Source organism: Oncorhynchus keta, unplaced genomic scaffold (genome assembly GCF_023373465.1).
Source record: "Oncorhynchus keta strain PuntledgeMale-10-30-2019 unplaced genomic scaffold, Oket_V2 Un_scaffold_17407_pilon_pilon, whole genome shotgun sequence".
Taxonomy (NCBI): domain Eukaryota; kingdom Metazoa; phylum Chordata; class Actinopteri; order Salmoniformes; family Salmonidae; genus Oncorhynchus; species Oncorhynchus keta.
In genome coordinates this window covers 362,244-390,222 of record NW_026290822.1, presented here as the reverse complement: position 1 = coordinate 390,222, position 27,979 = coordinate 362,244, and the positions used below count along the sequence as shown (strand labels likewise).

At 44.7% G+C, this 27,979-nt stretch overlaps 1 protein-coding gene across 2 annotated transcripts; it reads left to right on the top strand.

Moving 5' to 3' along the window:
* arfgap2 (ADP-ribosylation factor GTPase activating protein 2) lies at positions 1-27,697 on the top strand. 2 transcript variants are annotated; one of them, XM_052514401.1, is made up of 16 exons: positions 1-152; positions 3,385-3,503; positions 3,702-3,774; positions 3,891-4,022; positions 5,263-5,346; positions 5,487-5,595; positions 5,788-5,850; positions 6,196-6,240; positions 10,682-10,734; positions 11,059-11,195; positions 11,794-11,925; positions 13,039-13,167; positions 14,464-14,740; positions 20,807-20,897; positions 22,939-23,060; positions 27,325-27,697. In XM_052514401.1, exons 1-16 carry the CDS (start codon positions 81-83, stop codon positions 27,343-27,345), a joined length of 1,659 nt encoding a protein of 552 aa, XP_052370361.1. In that variant the 5' UTR covers positions 1-80; the 3' UTR covers positions 27,346-27,697. The 2 variants fall into 2 exon arrangements, with proteins under 2 accessions (XP_052370361.1, XP_052370362.1); XM_052514402.1 differs by lacking the exon at positions 6,196-6,240 and having other exon boundaries at positions 2-152.
* Positions 27,698-27,979: the final 282 nt, after the last annotated feature.

Here is a 27,979-nt window from a genome sequence, read left to right as displayed (position 1 = left end):
CATCACCTCTGATCGAACTTCGCGAACAACCCAGCATTTTTGATCCCCACTGGCACCCGTACCTCTAGAAAGGTAGCAAGATGGCTGCGGAGCCGAGCAAGACAGAAATTCTGACCATTTTTAAAAGACTACGGTCTATTCCAACTAACAAGGTAACACGAATAAGTGCTTAGTGTCTATTCACTCGTTTATTGATCCATTATTGGAGGTGGAACGTAGACCAGAAAAATGATCACGTCCATCCGTCTACGGTAGCAAGCTGGTCTCTGCCCGGGCCTTACGACGGCCAGCAAGAAGCTGACACTAGCTCACTAGGCTAGCAGAGCAGCTAACTTTGCTTATCTAAATCGGCCACGTATACTATGCTATGTATCGTCAACGCACCCTGCTTTTCTAACCTAGTTAACCAGTCTGGTGGCTTGTTTATTTGAGCCAGAACGAGTAGGGCCGGGGCCAATGTCTGAAAGAGATTGTCTAACGTTAGCACCAAAGCCAACGTAATTGGATTCCTAGCAAACGTTAGCTAACTAGCCATTAGGTTATTTTCCTTTCAATCCAGATGTCCAGCTAATAAGCTATTACCAAAATGTAAAAGTTGCCTAGCTTAAACGTACCAAGCTAAATTCCCGGGTCGACTAACGTTGCCTCATCCATAGCCGAGAACTACCTTTTGCGACTGATGTGATCTTCTTCCCAGGGGAACTTTAAGAGTATGAACTTGAACACGCATCACTTGCGCTACGGTTTTTGGAAATAAGGAACCTATCTTTCATATCAGCGAGAAATAATTTTCAAAAAGGTAAAGTACTATACACCTTTTTATATTCGTCTCCCCACACGGCGACATCTCCATGTTTACGGCGTGTGTTGACGGAAGACTGAGGCGACCACCTGTGCTTCGTGTGTAATGGAAGAAGGCCACCAGAAACGTGTTGTAACCGAGAAATACTGTCGGCAGCAACTGTGAAGCCGGTTAAAACGGTGTATGTGTATATTTTGCAGATGTGTTATGAACTTAAGGGATTTATGTTTTTAGAACCGTATCACAATTGAGAATCAATTCCTGTTTAGTTTGAGTATTTTGCTGTTCTGGCTGCCAGAGCCAGTTTACCTCTGAAAACATCCTACACTGAACAAAAATATAAACGCAACATATAAAGTGTTGGTCCCATGATTCATGAGCGGAAATAAAACAATCACAGAAATGTTCCATGTACAGGAAAAGCGTCTCTTCTTTGGCACATATTTGTTTTCATCTCTATTGGGGAGCATTTCTGGTTTGCCAAGATAATCCATCAACCTGACAGGTGTGGCATATAAAGAAGCTGATTAAACAGCATGACTACTGCACAGGTGCATCTTGTGCTTAGGACAATAAAAGGCCACTTTAAAAGGAGCAGTTTGATCACACAACACAATGCCACATATGTCTCACGTTTTGAGGGAGTGCGCAATTGCCATGCTGACTGCACTAGAGCTGTTGCCAGAGAATTTAATTTTCATTTCTCTACCATAAGCCGCCTCCCAATGTCGTTTTTTAGAATTTGTCAGTATGTCCAACCATCCTCAACTGCAGACCACCTGTAACCATGCCAGCCCAGGACCTCCACATCTGGCTTCTTCACCTGTGGTGGGAGGGGTTGGGTGCTGAGAAGTATTCCTGTCTGTAATAAAGCCCTTTTGGGTTGGAAAAACTCATTCTGATTGGTTGCCAAGTGGGTGGACCTATGCCCTCCCAGGCCCACCCATGGCGGCACTCCTGCCAAGTCGTGAAATACATTGATTAGGTCCTAATGAATTTATTTAAATTGACTGATTTCCTTAAATGAACTGTAACTCAGTAAAATATTTGGAATTGTTGTGTTTATATTTTTGTTCAGTATATAAGGTCACTCATTGGACCTTAAGGACTAACGGTAGGCTTGCCTACACTCCTTAAGAGTAAATTCTTGGGCTAGGGGTCGACTGGACCAGAAATGGGCCTCACAGGAGACGTTGATATGTCAAATCTCCTTTAAGCCCAGGAAGCAGGCATTCAACTTGCCATTATTGACTATTACAACTCCCATATAGCGGCTACCAGAGGTTACAGACATTACCCGGGTTCTATGAGTGAAGCGCAATTTTGTTGTAGTTTCTTTCGCGACCCCATTTTTTTTCAAATCAAGCAACCCCTAGTTTGGGAAACGCTGCATTATGTTGACCAGATGGTCAAGTGGTCGCTCTGTCATTGGAAATACAGTCGTGAGGAGGCGCGATGAGGTGGGACCATTCTAGCCAATGGCGGCGGCAGAGTAGCCTAGTGGTAGAGCGTTGGGCTAGTAACCGAAAGGTTGCAAGTTCGAAACCCCAAGCTGTCGTTCTGCCCCTGAACAAAATTGTTAACCCACTAGGCCATCATTGAAAATAATATTTTTTTCTTAACTGACTTGCCTAGTTAAATAAAGGTAAAAAAATATATATATATATGAGAGAGGGCAGATGGTCTTTGCTATCTGGGATCATTGGGACGTCCCAACTCTGACGTTACTCCATTGAAGTTGACATTAAATAAGGTTGGGGTTTAGGCAGGGATGTCTGGATAGCACTAAACCAAGCAGAACTCCGATTATAAAGTGTTTTTTCCCCCTCAAAGTTGCCGGATGTCACATGTCCTACTTATATCAGTAGCAACTTAAATATTACAAAACGTCAATTAGATCCATTACGGCTCATGTAGCAAATAAGCCATTACATTTTGTGTTGACCAAATTCAACTCTCATTGACCTTCGACTCTCAACGCCTCGCTTGGTGGGCAAGTTTTTAGTTGAAAATTGCCACCTGATGGAGGAGACAGATTTTTTTTCTAGCAGTTTCCCCTCTCGCTTCGCCTCTTCCTCTGATGGGTTGCATCTCAATAGTCTAAAATATGTTACTTTTCCTCTCGCTTCGCCTCTTCCTCTGCTGGGTTGCATCTCAATAGTCTAAAATATGTTACTTTTCTGTGTAATCTTCCTTAATTAAAACAGCTGATTTAAATAGGATGGAACACTATCAGTCGGTCTTCCTCAGCAGTAGAAAGAACTACTTATTGAGATGAACTCGCGGCCATTTTTAACTCAGCTATACGTTCACTGATAGCCAAGTTTAAAAAGCAGGAAAGCTATTGGACATCCAAACCTTGAGGCGCCGATAATATGTAGGACCTGAGATCTTGTGTAAATAACTCTTGAGTTTAGTCATTGACAATGAACAGGGCTTTATGGTTAATGTACGAGTGTGTCCCATGTCTGTTAACTACACAGCTTGTTCTCTTCCCTGTTTAAGACCACATCCAGACATGTCTGCTGTATGTATGTAGCTAGCTAACTAGGCAGTGTATTGTGTGTTTGTTTCTGTGCAAGGCGTGCTTTGACTGTGCTGCCAAGAACCCCAGCTGGGCCAGTATACCATATGGAGTGTTTCTGTGCATCGACTGCTCTGGCATCCATCGCTCTCTAGGAGTGCACCTCAGCTTTATCAGGTAGCCTGTCTCGTCTGTCTGTCTGTCTCGTCTGTCTGCAGGTCTGTCTGCAGGTCCCTCTGTCTGTCCCTCTGTCTGTCCCTCTGTCTGTTTGTCTGTCTCACACACCATGGCTCGACAATCACAAGTTTTACTGTCATACACGGTCAATGAGAATGATTTGATCCAATCCCCATGTTGTTTTGTTCTTCATCTCAGATCCACTGAGCTCGACTCCAACTGGAACTGGTTTCAGCTGAGATGTATGCAGGTCGGAGGCAACGCCAACGCGGTACGTCAACACCATAACATTCCATTATATATAGACGTTGAACAACACACACCTTTAAACGGGGACCTGCTCTGGATCTGACTCTCTCCCTTCTTGTCTGTGTCCTCCTGGTGAAGACGGCCTTCTTCCGCCAGCATGGCTGCTCCACCAACGACACTACCGCCAAGTACAACAGCCGCGCGGCACAGATGTACCGAGAGAAGATCCGACAGCAAGCCAACACGGCGCTGTCCAAATATGGGTCTGACGTGAGTGTGGGGCTCAGCTTCAACGGTCACCCAAACGTACCATACCTTATGTAACAACACGCCCTTAACCCTGCGTTTTAAACCAGGCTCACAGTGATACATCCAGGCTCACAGTGATACATCCAGGCTCACAGTGATACATCCAGGCTCACAGTGATACATCCCTACTCCCAAGTTGTGGTTGTAACCACTATACCACTGAACATTGAGCTTTTGGAATTACACCATGTTTGTTTAAATTCCTACTGATATTATTATGTCTTATGGTTATCTATATATGTCTATATATTATTATGTCTTATGGTTATCTATATATTATTATTATGTTTTATGGTTATCTATATGTCTATATATTACTACGGTGATATTATTCCTCCACTGAGAAGGCAACGAACTCCCCCTCTCTCGTCCCTCTCACAGCCACCCATATCAGCTCCACATTGGCCTGTTGAGTCACCAGCGAGTGGGCAAACTCCACGTGTGATGTCACCAGCAGCATTAATTCATGTCTTGTGGATAGACCTGTTCTTATTGGTGCAGCTGCATTTAGATGCACTTCCAGGTCCTCACAAGGCTTTTGCAGATACCAAATCAGATTTGAATGTGCTGTGAGTGTGTAGAGGTGTTTCATATTTTAACTCGCTAGTTTCAGAATCATCAACTATGGTCTTCGGTTTGGGCCAAACTGTTTAAGCAGGTGTGATAGAGCTGAGCTGTTTTTAAAATGGGAAATCAATACGGTCCCTATGACCAGCATATTCCTTTCCCAAATCTAGTGGGTATAGACTCATGATGTCTACATCTATAGAGGCCAGGGGTTGATTTGGCTCTGGGCCATCTAAATCACATGTATTTATAAAGCCCTTCTTACATCAGCAGATGTCATAAAGTGCTATACAGAAACCCAGCCTAAAACCTCAAACAGCAAGCAATGCAGGTGTAGAAGCACAGTGGCCAGGAAAAACTCCCTAGAAATGCAGGAACCTAGGAAGAAACCTAGAGAGGAACCAGGCTCTGAGGGGTGGCTAGTCCTCTTCTGGCTGTGCCGGGTGGAGATTATAAGAATACATGGTCATTAAGACCAGATCGTTCTTCAAGATGTTCAAACGTTCATAGACGACCAGCAGGTTCAAATAATAATCACAGTGGTTGCTGAGGGTGTAGCAGGTCAGCACCTCAGGAGTAAATGTCAGTTGTCGGTGTGAATGGCGTCCGTTAACCCTTCGTCTTTCTCTCTCAGCTGTGGATTGACCAATCCAGTGTGAGCAGCCAGCCTGCCGCCCCAGAGAAGAGACAGACAGACTTCTTTACTGAGCATACTCAGGTAGGCCTGAGGGCTACTGTTCAAATCACACCAATCACACAAGTGTTTTGTGCTTCTGTGTTCATTCTGTGGGTGCAGTAGTGTTGTTTCTGTGTGTATGTGTTGTGTTATTTGATGTGACTGAATTGGTGTGTCTGCAGCCTTCAAACAGCTGGGACATGACGGCTCCTTCCCTGACAGAACACAATGGAACCCTCACTCCTCAACTATTGGAGGACACACCCAAAGCCCCCCACACCGCCAGCACTCGTGAGTCTCTTTCACACACACACACACACACACACACACACACACACACACACACACACACACACACACACACACACACACACACACACACACACACAGTCCCCCCTCTCCTATCCTTTCGTCTGGAGCTTTCCCATATGTTTCTAAGGTTGAATTAGACAGTTGATCTGTGATTGTATTTGATATTCTCAGAGCTGGAGGAAGGACCAAGCATTGAGGGACTGAGCACTGAGCAATCTCCCAAAGTCACTATGGGTAAGTCATCAGCCAACATCCTGTTCCTCCTCTGCCTCCTTTCACATGACAACAGCTCCTCCCCTCACCTCTCAATGATCTTTGCTGACCTTAAAAACAAGGAATAGGTGATGGTTACAGCCATTTACAGACCTCAACATCCACAGTAACCCCCCCCGATATTCTGGCAAGGCTGCTCTTGTTGGCTCCTCCCAGAATTGGAGACTCCCCCCCCTTAGACGTTTGGACCAGGCACCAAATTGTCCCGACCCCTCCCATACATAGCCCACCCTGTAATACAGTCACTGGAGGTTTTCCATATGACCGTGGAGCCCTCAGTAACACCTGTGTCTGCTTTGTCCGTAGAGGACTCCATGCGTTTGTCGTCAGATCAACCACAGCTACCCAAAGGTGATTGGAACGCCTTTTTAAAAGCTGCCGTTAGCTCATTGGCTGGCCAGATTTTCAGGAAGCATGGTTGGTTCTGTGCTTGACTGACACCTCACCTGATTGTGACACGCAAGCTTAAGCCCCTCCCTCCCAGCTCTGACTAAAATGTGCGACTGCCAAGGCTTTCTTCGTTCTTCCAGTCTTCTAACATTAATATAACAGTCAGACCACCCCTATTCAACACGTAGCCTCGGTCACAGACCTAGCAGACTTACAGTGCCTTTCATTCAACACGTAGCCTCGGTCACAGACCTAGCAGACTTACAGTGCCTTTCATTCAACATGTAGCCTCGGTCACAGACCCAGCAGACTTACAGTGCCTTTCATTCAACATGTAGCCTCGGTCACAGACCTAGCAGACTTACAGTGCCTTTCATTCAACACGTAGCCTCGGTCACAGACCTAGCAGACTTACAGTGCCTTTCATTCAACATGTAGCCTCGGTCACAGACCTAGCAGACTTACAGTGCCTTTCATTCAACATGTAGCCTCGGTCACAGACCCAGCAGACTTACAGTGCCTTTCATTCAACATGTAGCCTCGGTCACAGACCTAGCAGACTTACAGTGCCTTTCATTCAACACGTAGCCTCGGTCACAGACCCAGCAGACTTACAGTGCCTTTCATTCAACACGTAGCCTCGGTCACAGACCCAGCAGACTTACAGTGCCTTTCATTCAACATGTAGCCTCGGTCACAGACCCAGCAGACTTACAGTGCCTTTCATTCAACACGTAGCCTCGGTCACAGACCCAGCAGACTTACAGTGCCTTTCATTCAACACGTAGCCTCGGTCACAGACCCAGCAGACTTACAGTGCCTTTCATTCAACACGTAGCCTCGGTCACAGACCTAGCAGACTTACAGTGCCTTTCATTCAACATGTAGCCTCGGTCACAGACCCAGCAGACTTACAGTGCCTTTCATTCAACATCTAGCCTCGGTCACAGACCCAGCAGACTTACAGTGCCTTTCATTCAACACGTAGCCTCGGTCACAGACCCAGCAGACTTACAGTGCCTTTCATTCAACATCTAGCCTCGGTCACAGACCCAGCAGACTTACAGTGCCTTTCATTCAACACGTAGCCTCGGTCACAGACCCAGCAGACTTACAGTGCCTTTCATTCAACATGTAGCCTCGGTCACAGACCCAGCAGACTTACAGTGCCTTTCATTCAACATCTAGCCTCGGTCACAGACCCAGCAGACTTACAGTGCCTTTCATTCAACACGTAGCCTCGGTCACAGACCCAGCAGACTTACAGTGCCTTTCATTCAACACGTAGCCTCGGTCACAGACCCAGCAGACTTACAGTGCCTTTCATTCAACATGTAGCCTCGGTCACAGACCCAGCAGACTTACAGTGCCTTTCATTCAACATCTAGCCTCGGTCACAGACCCAGCAGACTTACAGTGCCTTTCATTCAACATGTAGCCTCGGTCACAGACCCAGCAGACTTACAGTGCCTTTCATTCAACATCTAGCCTCGGTCACAGACCCAGCAGACTTACAGTGCCTTTCATTCAACACGTAGCCTCGGTCACAGACCTAGCAGACTGACAGTGCCTTTCATTCAACATCTAGCCTCGGTCACAGACCCAGCAGACTGACAGTGCCTTTCATTCAACATGTAGCCTCGGTCACAGACCCAGCAGACTTACAGTGCCTTTCATTCAACACGTAGCCTCGGTCACAGACCCAGCAGACTTACAGTGCCTTTCATTCAACACGTAGCCTCGGTCACAGACCCAGCAGACTTACAGTGCCTTTCATTCAACACGTAGCCTCGGTCACAGACCCAGCAGACTTACAGTGCCTTTCATTCAACATCTAGCCTCGGTCACAGACCCAGCAGACTTACAGTGCCTTTCATTCAACACGTAGCCTCGGTCACAGACCCAGCAGACTTACAGTGCCTTTCATTCAACATGTAGCCTCGGTCACAGACCCAGCAGACTTACAGTGCCTTTCATTCAACATCTAGCCTCGGTCACAGACCCAGCAGACTTACAGTGCCTTTCATTCAACACGTAGCCTCGGTCACAGACCCAGCAGACTTACAGTGCCTTTCATTCAACATGTAGCCTCGGTCACAGACCTAGCAGACTTACAGTGCCTTTCATTCAACATGTAGCCTCGGTCACAGACCTAGCAGACTTACAGTGCCTTTCATTCAACATGTAGCCTCGGTCACAGACCTAGCAGACTTACAGTGCCTTTCATTCAACATGTAGCCTCGGTCACAGACCTAGCAGACTTACAGTGCCTTTCATTCAACATGTAGCCTCGGTCACAGACCTAGCAGACTTACAGTGCCTTTCATTCAACACGTAGCCTCGGTCACAGACCTAGCAGACTTACAGTGCCTTTCATTCAACACGTAGCCTCGGTCACAGACCTAGCAGACTTACAGTGCCTTTCATTCAACATGTAGCCTCGGTCACAGACCTAGCAGACTTAGTGTCTATCATAGGTTTTCATGATTTGGTGCTTATCATTTCAGTTCTACTGGTATCAAAGTGTGAAAGTCCAATGGGGTGAATAGTCATTATAGTAACTGTGTGTCCCATAACTTTAGAGTAACGTAAACTAATGAAACTATTTCTGTCAGGTGTATGACAATGGTGCTGTCCTTCAGCTGCAGTGATAATAAAACCCTGCTGACTGTAGCACATGGCTTGTCTTCAAACGGCTCTGACTGGATAAGAGGACCGCTGGGATGCTATTTCTCATCTGACTGGATAAGAGGACCGTTGGGATGCTATTTCTCATCTGACTGGATAAGAGGACCGTTGGGATGCTATTTCTCATCTGACTGGATAAGAGGACCGTTGGGATGCTATTTCTCATCTGACTGGATAAGAGGACCGTTGGGATGCTATTTCTCATCTGACTGGATAAGAGGACCGTTGGGATGCTATTTCTCATCTGACTGGATAAGAGGACCGTTGGGATGCTATTTCTCATCTGACTGGATAAGAGGACCGTTGGGATGCTATTTCTCATCTGACTGGATAAGAGGACCGTTGGGATGCTATCTCTCATCTGACTGGATAAGAGGACCGTTGGGATGCTATTTCTCATCTGACTGGATAAGAGGACCGCTGGGATGCTATTTGTCATCTGACTGGATAAGAGGACCGTTAGGATGCTATTTGTCATCTGACTGGATAAGAGGACCGTTAGGATGCTATTTCTCATCTGACTGGATAAGAGGACCGTTGGGATGCTATTTCTCATCTGACTGGATAAGAGGACCGTTAGGATGCTATTTCTCATCTGACTGGATAAGAGGACCGCTGGGATGCTATTTGTCATCTGACTGGATAAGAGGACCGTTGGGATGCTATTTCTCATCTGACTGGATAAGAGGACCGTTGGGATGCTATTTCTCATCTGACTGGATAAGAGGACCGTTAGGATGCTATTTCTCATCTGACTGGATAAGAGGACCGTTGGGATGCTATTTCTCATCTGACTGGATAAGAGGACCGTTGGGATGCTATTTCTCATCTGACTGGATAAGAGGACCGTTGGGATGCTATCTCTCATCTGACTGGATAAGAGGACCGTTGGGATGCTATTTCTCATCTGACTGGATAAGAGGACCGTTGGGATGCTATTTCTCATCTGACTGGATAAGAGGACCGTTGGGATGCTATCTCTCATCTGACTGGATAAGAGGACCGTTGGGATGCTATCTCTCATCTGACTGGATAAGAGGACCGTTGGGATGCTATTTCTCATCTGACTGGATAAGAGGACCGTTGGGATGCTATTTCTCATCTGACTGGATAAGAGGACCGTTGGGATGCTATTTCTCATCTGACTGGATAAGAGGACCGTTGGGATGCTATTTCTCATCTGACTGGATAAGAGGACCGTTGGGATGCTATTTCTCATCTGACTGGATAAGAGGACCGTTGGGATGCTATTTCTCATCTGACTGGATAAGAGGACCGTTGGGATGCTATCTCTCATCTGACTGGATAAGAGGACCGTTGGGATGCTATTTCTCATCTGACTGGATAAGAGGACCGTTGGGATGCTATTTCTCATCTGACTGGATAAGAGGACCGTTGGGATGCTATTTCTCATCTGACTGGATAAGAGGACCGTTGGGATGCTATTTCTCATCTGACTGCGTTGACATGTTCTTCGTGTCGCGTCTGCTAAGGACACTGAATGTTTGCACCTTTTAACAAGAGGGGAAATGTACGGCGGTTTGTGCGTTCACATGTATGGGGGGGGGCACACCTATGCATTTGTAGGGGTAAAACATTGGTGTGTGTGTAGAACTTGCATTCCTTTTTGAAAGTTATGCAGAGCGATTATAACTCGGGAGTCCCTGGTCTGTCGCTGTCCACCAGTGTTCTAATGATGAGCTTTGTGTTACAGATGTGAAGCAATCCATCATTGGGAAAAAGAAGCCCAGCACTACTAAGAAAGGGGTAGGGTTACACCCCCTTTAGCACTCAGACAGGGGGCTCTGCGTGAGGAGCAGGGTTTTGGCTGGTCACGTGATCTGATTAGGAAACACGTGGAGCACTAGATCTGGCATGTAGTTAGGGCTCTGTGTTGTTCCTGGATAAGTCACGTTGACCAGAAAAACAAATGTCCCAAAATCAGAATCACCAAACCTGGCTAATGAATTAAGAGTGTGTTGATCAAACCATGAATGTAATACTACCACTTGTCCACTGGGGGCAAATAATTTCCTCTATCTGTCCCCAGCTGTGTGTAACCATCTCCTCTGTGCTCCTCTCCCCCTCCAGCTGGGTGCTAAGAAGGGCCTGGGGGCCCAGAAGGTGAGCAGTAAGAGCTTCTCGGAGGTGGAGAAACAGGCCCAGGTAGCCGAGAAGCAGAGAGAGGAGCAAGCAGCTGATGCTAAGAAACAGGCAGAGGAGTCCATGTGAGTGAACCACACAGTTTGACAGTCAGAGAGCATGGAAACGCCTCCGCACCAGATTCTGCTCTTCCTGCTGTTTTAGTGTTTACACTAAATTAATATTTGCTGTCTGCCCCCAGCCTTCCTTCTGTAGCACAGTTGGTAGAGCATAGCGCTTGTAGCGCCAGGGTAGTGGGTTCGATTCCCGGGACCACCCATACGTAGAATGTATGCACACATGACTGTAAGTCGCTTTGGATAAAAGCGTTTGCTAAATGGCATATATTATTATTATTATATATTATTCTCATGGCCAGACTGTTCAGAGGTTGGATAAATAATGCAGCCTACTTCTGCGTACAGAAAATGAATGGAAGGGATCCTTTAGGACAGCAAGTAGTGACATCCGCTGGCTCAATAATCGTATTATCGTGTAACTGACAATTATGGACCATAACCGTGGGGAAAAAATATAATTATTGTCTTAATACATTTTACACAGGGAGGGTAATGTTGGTCATCATTTTACGATGAGAACGACATAGTCGGGAGGAGAATTTCCTAAAATTCCAAAATTGTTGCAAATGAATGTAGAACAATTGACAAATGTCTCTTTTTGCAGTGTGGCCTCCATGCGCCTGGCCTACAAGGAGCTGGAGATTGACAGGAAGATGGACAACAAGAAGATGCAGAACATGGAGGGTAAGAAGAGAGAGCAGGCTGAGAGACTGGGCATGGGCTTCGGCAACCGCAGGTAATCAAACCATGTTTTCAAAGAACAGTAATGTTTCTCTCATGGAATAAGCGTTCCTTGAGCACTACAAATAGCAAATGAGTGCTGCCTGTTTGCATGTGCTACTGTAGGCAATAGCATTCCTGCTTAAACAATACTTTGGGATTTTGGCAATGAGGCCCTTTTATCTACTTCCCCAGAGTCAGATGGACTCGTGGACACCATTTTTATAGTCCGTGTCAAGTTTGAAGGAAGTTAGAGAGTTTTGTGAGCTAATGCTAACTAGCGTTAGCGCAATGACTGGAAGTGTATGGGTATCTGCACACAGAGACATAAAAATGGTATCAAGGAGTTGATCTGACTCTGGGGAAGTAGATAAAGGAGTTGATCTGACTCTGGGTAGTAGATAAAGGAGTTGATCTGACTCTGGGGAAGTAGATAAAGGAGTTGATCTGACTCTGGGGTAGTAGATAAAGGAGTTGATCTGACTCTGGGGTAGTAGATAAAGGAGTTGATCTGACTCTGGGGTAGTAGATAAAGGAGTTGATCTGACTCTGGGGTAGTAGATAAAGGAGTTGATCTGACTCTGGGGTAGTAGATAAAGGAGTTGATCTGACTCTGGGGTAGTAGATAAAGGAGTTGATCTGACTGGGGAAGTAGATAAAGGAGTTGATCTGACTCTGGGGTAGTAGATAAAGGAGTTGATCTGACTCTGGGGTAGTAGATAAAGGAGTTGATCTGACTCTGGGGTAGTAGATAAAGGAGTTGATCTGACTCTGGGGTAGTAGATAAAGGAGTTGATCTGACGACTCTGGGGAAGTAGATAAAGGAGTTGATCTGACGACTCTGGGGAAGTAGATAAAGGAGTTGATCTGACTCTGGGGAAGTAGATAAAGGAGTTGATCTGACTCTGGGGTAGTAGATAAAGGTCCTAAAAAAATCCCGAAGTATCCCTCTAATTATTTACGCTTTTGGTTGGTGTCCCACTCTTTGATGGGATGCCATGTTACAGAGTGTGGCTTTACCTTCAGTGGTGTTTATGTCTTTACGGTGTCTGTGTGTGTGTAGATTGTGTTGCAGTACATTATTGTGTGCGGACATGACTTAAGTGAGTGTGTGTTCTGCGTATTCCAGCACCATATCTCACTCAGTGATGTCAGAGATGCAGGTGATTGAGCAGGAGACGCCCTTGGGGGCCAAGTCCTCGCCTCGCTCCAAACTGGACATGTTGGATGAACCGGGCTTCTCCTCCGGACCCCCTAAGTACGTCACACCCCAAACAGATCGGAATGTCTTCTCCTATGGAGTAGTAGTGGAAAAATGGGTTTCTGTCCAATTCCAAATGGACTTCCAACCCCAAGCTAGCTACCTCCCAGGCACGGGGGTTGTTGTATACAGCTGAAAGGATTGGATTGGTATTAACAATATGGTAATGGATCCAACTTGCCTTCAGATAGGCTTGATAGGCTTGATATACCTGTCTTCATCTTGCTAAGATACCCATCCAATCCTTTCATAATTATCTAAGAGTCTTTGGTCTATGGGTTAGGTGTAGAGCCTTGGGTCTATGGGTTAGGTGTAGAGCCTTGGGTCTATGGGTTAGGTGTAGAGCCTTGGGTCTATGGGTTAGGTGTAGAGCCTTGGGTCTATGGGTTAGGTGTAGAGCCTTGGGTCTATGGGTTAAGTGTAGAGCCTTGGGTCTATGGGTTAGGTGTAGAGCCTTGGGTCTATGGGTTAGGTGTAGAGCCTTGGGTCTATGGGTTAGGTGTAGAGCCTTGGGTCTATGGGTTAAGTGTAGAGCCTTGGGTCTATGGGTTAGGTGTAGAGCCTTGGGTCTATGGGTTAGGTGTAGAGCCTTGGGTCTATGGGTTAGGTGTAGAGCCTTGGGTCTATGGGTTAGGGGTGGAGCCTTGGGTCTATGGGTTAGGGGTGGAGCCTTGGGTCTATGGGTTAGGGATAGAGCCTTGGGTCTATGGGTTAGGTGTAGAGCCTTGGGTCTATGGGTTAGGTGTAGAGCCTTGGGTCTATGGGTTAGGGGTAGAGCCTTGGGTCTGTGGGTTAGGGGTAGAGCCTTGGGTCTGTGGGTTAGGGGTAGAGCCTTGGGTCTATGGGTTAGGGATGGAGCCTTGGGTCTATGGGTTAGGGATAGAGCCTTGGGTCTATGGGTTAGGGGTAGAGCCTTGGGTCTGTGGGTTAGGGGTAGAGCCTTGGGTCTGTGGGTTAGGGGTAAAGCCTTGGGTCTGTGGGTTAGGGGTAGAGCCTTGGGTCTGTGGGTTAGGGGTAGAGCCTTGGGTCTGTGGGTTAGGGGTAGAGCCTTGGGTCTGTGGGTTAGGGGTAAAGCCTTGGGTCTATAGGTTAGGGGTAGAGCCTTGGGTCTGTGGGTTAGGGGTAGAGCCTTGGGTCTGTGTAATATATCCCTTCATCTACCTCTGTTTCCTCAGATCTAATCCATTATGAATGTGTCCTTGTGTCCTACCTGACCAACAACATTGGATCTATCCCTACCTGACCAACAACATTGGATCTATCCCTGCCTCTGTGTGTGTTTTGTTGGGACAGGTACAAGGACAACCCGTTTACGGTGGGCGATGGCTTCGGCTCGCGGTGGGACTCTGATGGGGGAGTGGCCTCCTTCACCTCCTCCTGGGCCCTGGAGAATGAGGAGCCTAAAGAGGAGGTGACAATCTCCAGCATCCAGCCTATCGGAGAACGGCCCAGTCGGCGGAAGGCGGAGACGGCGGCGCCCGTGTCCGAGTCGAGCGAGGCCCGGCAGAAGTTTTCCAACGCCAAGGCCATCTCTTCCGACATGTTCTTTGGCCGTGAGAGCTATGCCGAGGTAAAGTTCCACCACTGTATTACCAACAAATACCAAGCCACCTGTCAACTGAACGGAAACTTAGAAAGCAAAGCGTGCCGCATTTAAATTAGCTGGCTATTAAAGCCAGACAGCTAACGTTAGCAAGCTGACATTACAACATCAGATGAGCTAGCATTAGTAACCTAACCAATTCGCTATAGTACTTCTTCAGGCTAGGTCCTTTTTCTCAATTCCCGCCTGACTGATGTGCCCAACGTAAACTGCCTGTTACTTAGGCCCTGAAGCCAGGATATGCATATAATTGGTACCATTGGAAAGAAAACACTTTGAAGTTTGTATAAATGTTAAAATAATGTATGAGACTATAACACAATAGACATGGTAGGAGAAAATCCAAAGACAAACCAACCAGATTTTTTTCAAGAGCCCGTGCTGTTACAATGGAAAGTATAGGGGCATACTCAATTCCAGCTCCCATATTGCAATTCCTGTGGCTTCCACTGGGTGTCGGTCGTCTTTGTTCAAGGTTTCAGGCTTGTTTCTTCCAAAACGAGTAAGAATAATGAGTTTTACTACAGGGACACAGACTTGGAAATTCGTGTATGCGCGCGCGATGAAAAGGACACGCACTTGCAAATATCGTTTTCCTATTGAACATACTTCCTTCTGTATGAAATATTATTAGTTTAATTACATTTTAGGGAATCTGAGGATTAAATATAAACGTATTTTGACTTGTTAAAACAAAGTTTAGGGGTAGATTTTCGGATTCCTGTCCTGCATGTTGAACGAGTGGATTACTCAAATCGATGGCGCCAACTAAACAGACCTTTTGGGATATAAAGAAGGATTTTATCTAAAAAAAACTACACCGCATGTTATAGCTGGGACCCTTTGGATGACAAATCAGAGGAAAATGTTCAAAAAGTAAGTGAATATTTAATCCCTATTTGTGAATTTATGAAACCTGTGCCGGTGTAAAATATTTTGATATGGGCCGCCGTCCTCAAACAATCACATGGCATGCGTTCGCTGTAAAGCCTACTGTAAATCGGACAGTGCAGTTAGTTTAAGCTTTCAACCGATATAAGACATTTGTATGTACCGAAATGTTTAATATCCATAATTTTTATGATTATTTATTTGAATTGCGCGCCCTCCAGTTTCACCGGAAGTTGTGCCATTCCTCAAGTTATAACACTTTAGTTGCTTACTGGACTCTGGCAATCTGTGTGAACTGTTGATTTGTTAACTAGCTAACGAACTAACTGTTAATGTTTTCCCTTTACAATATGTGGTTCATTTTCAGAATGAGAGAATTAGGTGAAAATGAGGCGTTGCTTGTTAAACAAGTGTATTCAGGGATGAAGTGTAGCTGGAGCTGGGCCTGGTTTAAGCTGGATGCCATTATAGAGGTGAAAGGAAGGCCAGGTGTTCTCTCTGCCTGAAAGAGATGTGCCAACAAAGGGTCTCATGCTCTGGGAAAAATTATATAAATCAGGCCAGGTGTTCTCTCTGCCTGAAAGAGATCAATTATGCCAACAAAGGGTCTCATGCTCTGCTGGAAAATTGTAGAACAGATATCCACAGGCAGATAGTGTACAATGCAGTAATGTGTACCCACAGATATGGCTTTGAACTTGACAGTGACACTTGTGTGTGAATGAGGGGGAATTATTACATTTTTTTACTCAGTGAATGTTAGTTTTGCACACATGTAGCCTTGTGCACTTTATTGATTTCTACTATAGTGGCCACTATAATAGAGCAAATATATAATGCCTGTTTGTTTCATTCTATTTCTACTTTTAAGATTAGATGGTGTTGTTGGTGTTGTCGTGTCTTTGGCATCATTACACTGAAGACCTATTCATCAAATAACTCTCTGTAATTATTATTATGCGATTAAACTGATTAGTCATGTAACTGTAATTAACTAGGAAGTCGGGTCACCATAGAAATATTCAGATTACAAAGTTATAATTTTCCTAATATAACTTTTCAGATATTTTCAGATATGATCAACAGTCTTCTGATTAATGAATTGTTCTTTACCTCACGTTAGTCTCATTCCAAACGTCATAAATTGTTGGTTATCTGCACGAACCCAGTCTTCACTATGAGTCATCCATACATCAATTGTCTTAAAATAATTTATTTACTAACTAAATTCACAGAAATGCATAAACAAACAGTAGATAGTTACAAGGAAATGATAACGGAGTTTCCCGAGTGGGATAAACCAGCATCGCAGCTTGGTGGACAAAAGGGAAGTGGGGGTCGACTGAGATAAAAGACACGACAAAGTTGATAATTATAACAATTGAAATGCTAATCCTTTGCACATGAATGCTCACTCATTCGTGAATAATTGCAATCAATATATATATTTACGCTCAGTGTGTCGTCGGGATCTCTGTTGAAAAGTTTGTTTCTGTTGGAGTCTGTCCGATCTCTCTATCGAGGTTAGAATAGATGGTTCAGAGTGACATTCATTCATGTCTTTGTAGAATAGATGTTTCAGCGGTTGTCGGTATTCGCGTTCAATGATACCGAATTCCTAGCTGCAGACTAGTAATTAATATCAAAGACTTGTTCTTATTCTGTCGGTATCGATAGTCTCAGAGTTTAACAACATGGTATGGTTAAAAGATTCAGCAGTCTGGTCTCAAACCTTGGCCCTCTCGTTATCGAGGTGAGCTGGTCTGCAACCTTGGTCCTCTCGTTATCGAGGTGAGCTGGTCTGCAACCTTGGTCCTCTCGTTATCGAGGTGAGCTGGTCTGCAACCTTTGTCCTCTCGTTATCGAGGTGAGCTGGTCTGCAACCTTTGTCCTCTCGTTATCGAGGTGAGCTGGTCTGCAACCTTTGCCCTCTCGTTATCGAGGTGAGCTGGTCTGCAACCTTGGTCCTCTCGTTATCGAGGTGAGCTGGTCTGCAACCTTGGCCCTCTCGTTATCGAGGTGAGCTGGTCTGCAACCTTGGTCCTCTCGTTATCGAGGTGAGCTGGTCTGCAACCTTGGCCCTCTCGTTATCGAGGTGAGCTGGTCTGCAACCTTTGTCCTCTCGTTATCGAGGTGAGCTGGTCTGCAACCTTTGTCCTCTCGTTATCGAGGTGAGCTGGTCTGCAACCTTTGTCCTCTCGTTATCGAGGTGAGCTGGTCTGCAACCTTTGTCCTCTCGTTATCGAGGTGAGCTGGTCTGCAACCTTTGTCCTCTCGTTATCGAGGTGAGCTGGTCTGCAACCTTTGCCCTCTCGTTATCGAGGTGAGCTGGTCTGCAACCTTTGTCCTCTCGTTATCGAGGTGAGCTGGTCTGCAACCTTGGCCCTCTCGTTATCGAGGTGAGCTGGTCTGCAACCTTTGTCCTCTCGTTATCGAGGTGAGCTGGTCTGCAACCTTTGTCCTCTCGTTATCGAGGTGAGCTGGTCTGCATCCTTTGTCCTCTCGTTATCGAGGTGAGCTGGTCTGCAACCTTTGTCCTCTCGTTATCGAGGTGAGCTGGTCTGCAACCTTTGTCCTCTCGTTATCGAGGTGCGCTGGTCTGCAACCTTGGCCCTCTCGTTATCGAGGTGAGCTGGTCTGCAACCTTTGTCCTCTCGTTATCGAGGTGAGCTGGTCTGCAACCTTTGTCCTCTCGTTATCGAGGTGAGCTGGTCTGCAACCTTTGTCCTCTCGTTATCGAGGTGAGCTGGTCTGCAACCTTTGTCCTCTCGTTATCGAGGTGAGCTGGTCTGCAACCTTTGTCCTCTCGTTATCGAGGTGAGCTGGTCTGCAACCTTTGTCCTCTCGTTATCGAGGTGAGCTGGTCTGCAACCTTGGCCCTCTCGTTATCGAGGTGAGCTGGTCTGCAACCTTTGTCCTCTCGTTATCGAGGTGAGCTGGTCTGCAACCTTTGTCTTCTCGTAATTGAGAGAAACATGGTCCGTTGAGAAATTCTCACGGTGGGGGATCGATCCATAGCATCCCACACATACTCAATGGGCAACATGGAATAAGTGGGAAATTTTCAGCTTCCAGGAATTGTGTAAATATCCTTGCGACATGGAGCCGAGGTGATGGCGGTGGATGAATGGCACAACACCAATATGCTGGGTCTCATCACGGTGTCTCTGTGCAGTCAAATTGCCATCGATAAAATGCAATTGTGTTCGTTGTCCGTAGCTTATGCCTGCCCATACCACCCCACCCCCTCATACCATCCCCCCACTACGTGTGGGGCACTCTGTCAACGTTGAGAACATCAGTAAACCGCTCGCCCACAAGACGCCAAACACGTGGTCTGTGGTTGTGAGACAGGATGGACGTACTGACAAATTCTCTAAAACGATGTTGGAGGTGGCTTATGGTAGAGAAATGAACATTAAATTATCTGGCAACAGCTCTGGTGGACTTTCCTGCAGCTAGTATGCCAATTGCACGCTCCCCCATCTTGAGACATCTGTGGCATTGTGTTGAGTGACAAAACGGCATATTTTAGAGTGGCCTTTTTATTCTCCCTAGCACAAGGTGCACCTGTGTAATGATCATGCTGTTTAATCAGCTTCTTGATATGCCACACCTGTCAGGTGGATGGATTATCTTGGCGAAGGAGAAATGCTCACTAACAGGAATGTAAACAAATTTTGGCACAAAATTTGAGAGAAGTAAGGTTGAGTATGAAACATTTCTGGGGCCTTTGTTTGCCCAGTGTAATTAATACCAGAGGCTCATCTAATGAAACACATTCTAAATCCTTTGTTAAAACATAGCAAAGATTTTTTTATTGCCTAATTTGTGAAATTGCTGTATCCGGCATTTTGTGACTAGACAATTTAGGCAAGGGCTGTTTCCTCGTCTTCTCACTCCACTGGGCTGTTTCCTCGTCTTCTCACTCCACTGGGCTGTTTCCTCGTCTCCTCACTCCACTGGGCTGTTTCCTCGTCTCCTCACTCCACTGGGCTGTTTCCTCGTCTTCTCACTCCACTGGGCTGTTTCCTCGTCTCCTCACTCCACTGGGCTGTTTCCTCGTCTCCTCACTCCACTGGGCTGTTTCCTCGTCTCCTCACTCCACTGGGCTGTTTCCTCGTCTTCTCACTCCACTGCTGTCTCCGCCACATTGTTCTCAACACCAATATGCTGGTTAACTCCGCTATTATCTACATAGCAACATGGTCCAGGAAAAGGCACCAATTCAACAGTGCACTGATGTTTCAGAACCGCGGACAGCGACCGCTATCCAAGAGCATTTGTTATAAAATAATATTTTTATTAGTGTTGCACCATTGTTCTTATGTAATGTAATCGTATAGAATTTCAGTTGCACATGTCTTAGTGATGGACTGTTCCATCCCCCACGGCCTCCACAATGGATCAGTCCAATCAGACATGTCTTAGTGATGGACTGTTCCATCCCCCACGGCCTCCACAATGGATCAGTCCAATCAGACATGTCTTAGTGATGGACTGTTCCATCCCCCACGGCCTCCACAATGGATCAGTCCAATCAGACATGTCTTAGTGATGGACTGTTCCATCCCCCACGGCCTCCACAATGGATCAGTCCAATCAGACATGTCTTAGTGATGGACTGTTCCATCCCCCACGGCCACAATAGATCAGTCCAATCAGACATGTCTTAGTGATGGACTGTTCCATCCCCCACGGCCTCCACAATGGATCAGTCCAATCAGACATGTCTTAGTGATGGACTGTTCCATCCCCCACGGCCTCCACAATGGATCAGTCCAATCAGACATGTCTTAGTGATGGACTGTTCCATCCCCCACGGCCACAATAGATCAGTCCAATCAGACATGTCTTAGTGATGGACTGTTCCATCCCCCACGGCCTCCACAATGGATCAGTCCAATCAGACAGGTGTCAATCATCCAGGTGTCTTGTGCACAATTGTAAAAAATATATAATATTGCGACTGACTGCTCAACTAAAGAAATATTGGTCGACCAGCAGCATATTGACCAAACAATCGACCAGTCTAAATGGGATCAACCCTAAACGAATGAGATTGTGTCGTTGGTGTTGCCTAGTCAAGCGAATGCGATGGTGTTGTCTAGTCTAATGAAATGGTGTTCTGTCATTCCCCAGTATGAGGCCAAGACACGTCTGGAGGGCCTGTCTGGCAACACGTCCATCAGCTCTGCTGACCTGTTTGGTGACGGGAGTGACCGTGACACAGGTAAGGGTTAATGTTGTGTGTTTGTGATCTGTCTCTGTAGGGGCAGCAAGTTATGAGAGTGTGTTTGAGTATTTGTTACTGTTTGTTTGTGATAAAATGATTTATGTTTATAGATAATTATTAAATAATTCTACCCTGAAACTGAACCATTTGGGATTATAGTTTATGTAGCATGGACAAGGAATAATTAAAGTATTAAACATAAGTCCAACTAGGTTGGACTGGGAGGGAGAGAAATGTGTGTGTGTGTGTGTGTAAGTGTGTACCTAAGAAAATACAGAGAACAATTAAACTGTGTTTGAACAGACCTGGCTAGAACTCTGAGGAACTTATGAGGACAGGGAGTACTTCTCAAGGTCTCCCTAATCTGGGGGGAATGGAACTGTCGGCTGGGTAGTGATACACAGTGGTGAGAACTATGGATAAACTTATGAGGACAGGGAGTACTTCTCAAGGTCTCCCTAATCTGGGGGAATGGAACTGTCGGCTGGGTAGTGATACACAGTGGTGAGAACTATGGATAAACTTATGAGGACAGGGAGTACTTCTCAAGGTCTCCTAACCTCGGGGAATGGAACTGTCGGCTGGGTAGTGATACACAGTGGTGAGAACTACGGAGAAGGATAAAACTCACCTACTGTTTGTGTGTATGTATGAGCGTAGGATATCTACTGTTTGTGTGTATGTATGTGCGTAGGATATCTACTGTTTGTGTGTATGTATGAGCGTAGGATATCTACTGTTTGTGTGTATGTATGAGCGTAGGATATCTACTGTTTGTGTGTATGTATGAGCGTAGGATATCTACTGTTTGTGTGTATGTATGAGCGTAGGATATCTACTGTTTGTGTGTATGTATGAGCGTAGGATATCTACTGTTTGTGTGTATGTATGAGCGTAGGATATCTACTGTTTGTGTGTATGTATGAGCGTAGGATATCTACTGTTTGTGTGTATGTATGAGCGTAGGATATCTACTGTTTGTGTGTATGTATGAGCGTAGGATATCTACTGTTTGTGTGTATGTATGAGCGTAGGATATCTACTGTTTGTGTGTATGTATGAGCGTAGGATATCTACTGTTTGTGTGTATGTATGAGCGTAGGATATCTACTGTTTGTGTGTATGTATGAGCGTAGGATATCTACTGTTTGTGTGTATGTATGAGCGTAGGATATCTACTGTTTGTGTGTATGTATGAGCGTAGGATATCTACTGTTTGTGTGTATGTATGAGCGTAGGATATCTACTGTTTGTGTGTATGTATGAGCGTAGGATATCTACTGTTTGTGTGTATGTATGAGGATATCTACTGTTTGTGTGTATGTATGAGCGTAGGATACCTACTGTTTGTGTGTATGTATGAGCGTAGGATACCTACTGTTTGTGTGTATGTATGAGCGTAGGATATCTACTGTTTGTGTGTATGTATGAGCGTAGGATACCTACTGTTTGTGTGTATGTATGAGCGTAGGATATCTACTGTTTGTGTGTATGTATGAGCGTAGGATATCTACTGTTTGTGTGTATGTATGAGCGTAGGATATCTACTGTTTGTGTGTATGTATGAGCGTAGGATATCTACTGTTTGTGTGTAAGGATATCTACTGTTTGTGTGTATGTATGAGCGTAGGATATCTACTGTTTGTGTGTATGTATGTGCGTAGGATATCTACTGTTTGTGTGTATGTATGAGCGTAGGATATCTACTGTTTGTGTGTATTTATGAGCGTAGGATATCTACTGTTTGTGTGTATGTATGAGCGTAGGATATCTACTGTTTGTGTGTATGTATGAGCGTAGGATATCTACTGTTTGTGTGAAAGTACGTGAGTAAGTAAGGAGCAAGTATAAAATGGATGTTTTTGTATAATGGACTGGAGAACGTTCCCGTGAATAAACCATTTGACTATTGTAAGCTCTTGTCTGTTTCATTCAACCAGAATCTTACAAACTCTGGGTTGCAGACTGAGTAGATTAATTGAAGTTTATGAACATTGATAACAAAATTCTCAGACCAGTTTGATCTCTGTCTCTGTAGGAGCAGCAGGTTATGAGAGTGTGCTGCCGACGGGGCCAGACATTGCTCAGTTCAAACAGGGGGTGAAGACTGTGGCGGGCAAGATGGCCGTGCTGGCCAACGGGGTCATGAACACCATACAGGTGACAGGACCAGAGACACCTCAACACAATACAATTACACATACAGAGAAACTCTACAGGACCAGAGACACCTCAACACAATACAATTACACATACAGAGAAACTCTACAGGACCAGAGACACCTCAACACAATACAATTACACATACAGAGAAACTCTACAGGACCAGAGACACCTCAACACAATACAATTACACATACAGGACCAGAGAACCTCAACACAATACAATTACACATACAGAGAAACAGGACCAGAGACACCTCAACACAATACAATTACACATACAGAGAAACTCTACAGGACCAGAGACACCTCAACACAATACAATTACACATACAGAGAAACTCTACAGGACCAGAGACACCTCAACACAATACAATTACACATACAGAGAAACTCTACAGGACCAGAGACACCTCAACACAATACAATTACACATACAGAGAAACTCTACAGGACCAGAGACACCTCAACACAATACAATTACACATACAGAGAAACTCTACAGGACCAGAGACACAGACATACAGAGAAACTCTACAGGACCAGAGACACCTCAACACAATACAATTACACATACAGAGAAACCTCAACACAATACAATTACACATACAGAGAAACTCTACAGGACCAGAGACACCTCAACACAATACAATTACACATACAGAGAAACTCTACAGGACCAGAGACACCTCAACACAATACAATTACACATACAGAGAAACTCTACAGGACCAGAGACACCTCAACACAATACAATTACACATACAGAGAAACTCTACAGGACCAGAGACACCTCAACACAATACAATTACACATACAGAGAAACTCTACAGGACCAGAGACACCTCAACACAATACAATTACACATACAGAGAAACTCTACAGGACCAGAGACACCTCAACACAATACAATTACACATACAGAGAAACTCTACAGGACCAGAGACACCTCAACACAATACAATTACACATACAGAGAAACTCTACAGGAAACTCTACAGGACCAGAGACACCTCAACACAATACAATTACACATACAGAGAAACTCTACAGGACCAGAGACACCTCAACACAATACAATTACACATACAGAGAAACTACAGAGAAACTCTACAGGACCAGAGAGACACCTCAACACAATACAATTACACATACAGAGAAACTCTACAGGACCAGAGACACCTCAACACAATACAATTACACATACAGAGAAACTCTACAGACCAGAAACTCAACACAATACAATTACACATACAGAGAAACTCTACAGGACCAGAGACACCTCAACACAATACAATTACACATACAGAGAAACTCTACAGGACCAGAGACACCTCAACACAATACAATTACACATACAGAGAAACTCTACAGGACCAGAGACACCTCAACACAATACAATTACACATACAGAGAAACTCTACAGGACCAGAGACACCTCAACACAATACAATTACACATACAGAGAAACTCTACAGGACCAGAGACACCTCAACACAATACAATTACACATACAGAGAAACTCTACAGGACCAGAGACACCTCAACACAATACAATTACACATACAGAGAAACTCTACAGGACCAGAGACACCTCAACACAATACAATTACACATACAGAGAAACTCTACAGGACCAGAGACACCTCAACACAATACAATTACACATACAGAGAAACTCTACTCCAGAGACACCTCAACACAATACAATTACACATACAGACCAGAGAGACACCTCACAATACACACAGAGACATACTCTAACCAGAGACACCTCAACACAATACAATTACACATACAGAGAAACTCTACAGGACCAGAGACACCTCAAAATACAATTACACATACAGAGAAACTCTACAGGACCAGAGACACCTCAACACAATACAATTACACATACAGAGAAACTCTACAGGACCAGAGACACCTCAACACAATACAATTACACATACAGAGAAACTCTACAGGACCAGAGACACCTCAACACAATACAATTACACATACAGAGAAACTCTACAGGACCAGAGACACCTCAACACAATACAATTACACATACAGAGAAACTCTACAGGACCAGAGACACCTCAACACAATACAATTACACATACAGAGAAAGGACCAGAGACACCTCTACAGGAAACCAGGAGACACCTCAACACAATACAATTACACATACAGAGAAACTCTACAGGACCAGAGACACCTCAACACAATACAATTACACATACAGAGAAACTCTACAGGACCAGAGACACCTCAACACAATACAATTACAGAGAAACTACAGAGAAACTCTACAGGAAACCAGGACCAGAGACACCTCAACACAATACAATTACACATACAGAGAAACTCTACAGGACCAGAGACACCTCAACACAATACAATTACACATACAGAGAAACTCTACAGGACCAGAGACACCTCAACACAATACAATTACACATACAGAAAACTCTACAGGACCAGAGACACCTCAACACAATACAATTACACATACAGAGAAACTCTACAGGACCAGAGACACCTCAACACAATACAATTACACATACAGAGAAACTCTACAGGACCAGAGACACCTCAACACAATACAATTACACATACAGAGAAACTCTACAGGACCAGAGACCTCAACACAATACAATTACACATACAGAGAAACACAATCAATTACAGGACCAGAGACACCCTCAACACAATACAATTACACATACAGAGAAACTCTACAGGACCAGAGACACCTCAACACAATACAATTACACATACAGAGAAACTCAGAGGACCAGAGACACCTCAACACAATACAATTACACATACAGAGAAACTCTACAGGACCAGAGACACCTCAACACAATACAATTACACATACAGAGAAACTCTACAGGACCAGAGACACCTCAACACAATACAATTACACATACAGAGAAACTCTACAGGACCAGAGACACCTCAACACAATACAATTACACATACAGAGAAACTCTACAGGACCAGAGACACCTCAACACAATACAATTACACATACAGAGAAACTCTACAGGACCAGAGACACCAACACAATACAATTACACATACAGAGAAACTCTACAGGACCAGAGACACCTCAACACAATACAATTACACATACACACATACAGAGAAACTCTACAGGACCAGAGACACCTCAACACAATACAATTACACATACAGAGAAACTCTACAGGACCAGAGACACCTCAACACAATACAATTACACATACAGAGAAACTCTACAGGACCAGAGACACCTCAACACAATACAATACAATTAGAGAAACTCTACCAGAGACACAACAGAAATTACACATACAGAGAAACTCTACAGGACCAGAGACACCTCAACACAATACAGGACCAGAGGACCACACTCAACACAATACAATTACACATACAGAGAAACTCTACAGGACCAGAGACACCTCAACACAATACAATTACACATACAGAGAAACTCTACAGGACACAGAGAAACACAGGACCAGAGACAACACAATACAATTACACATACAGAGAAACTCTAGGACCAGAGACACCTGACACAGACAATTACACACAGAGAAACTCTACACCAGAGACACCTACACAATTACACATACAGAGAAACTCTACAGGACCAGAGACACCTCAACACAATACAATTACACATACAGAGAAACTCTACAGGACCAGAGACACCTCAACACAATACAATTACACATACAGAGAAACTCTACAGGACCAGAGACACCTAACACAATACAATTACACATACAGAGAAACTCTACAGGACCAGAGACACAACACAATACAATTACACATACAGAGAAACTCTACAGGACCAGAGACACCTCAACACAATACAATTACACATACAGAGAAACTCTACAGGACCAGAGACACCTCAACACAATACAATTACACATACAGAGAAACTCTACAGGACCATAGACACCTCAACACAATACAATTACACATACAGAGAAACTCTACAGGACCAGAGACACCACAACACAATACAATTACACATACAGAGAAACTCTACAGGACCAGAGACACCACAACACAATTACACATACAGAGAAACTCTATTGTCCTGTCTAGTAGGACACACAACTGAAAAGGGAAATTGATCATTTGTATTGAACAAGTCCAGGTGGTCTCCCCCTGTTTGTCAGTTTGCTTCAGGTTGGTTCTCTAGTATTGGTAGGAAAACATCACGAGATGGATCTTCGTGTGCTGACCCAGCTTCTTGTGTTTGTGTTAGGATCGCTATGGCGCCTACTGAAGAGACCAGGACGACCAACACCCAGCTACAGGGGGAGAGGGAACCATGACGTCATACTGACAGAGAGTGGAGGGGAGGAGGGGGGGGGGGCAGAGCACATCACTACTGACTGGTATCTGTAGTGAGAGAAGGGAAGAGAGATTGCATGAATGGAGAGAGACCCTACACCCTGTCTGTCCATCCACCTTTTAGAGTGAGACAAAGTTTTATTTTCAGTGAAGAAAGCTCTGGAAGGTGTAAAGTATTTTTTTTTTCTGTTCTAACTAGTCTTGTTTTCTATACTGTTTTGGTCTCTGATTTCAAACAAATATGAATGATATAAAGTATTCTCTAAGAATGATATGATAACCAATCCTCTCTCTGTTGAACTATGCTTTTTGACATTGTTTTTACCGTGTGTTTTCAACCGTCTCTCGCTATTTTAACAGACAGAGCCGTTTAACCATTCAGCATTAACATCATCAAAGGGAAGCAGTTGTCCAGTACGGTTGATTATCTCTACATTTTAGTTACCGTGACAACGGATGACATTCTCTGGTCTGAATGGAGTCGAGTTAATCACACAAAGTTCCATTGTAAGAATGTTTTAACTGAACTCCACACAGCACAGCATGAATCAAAACACAACACCACT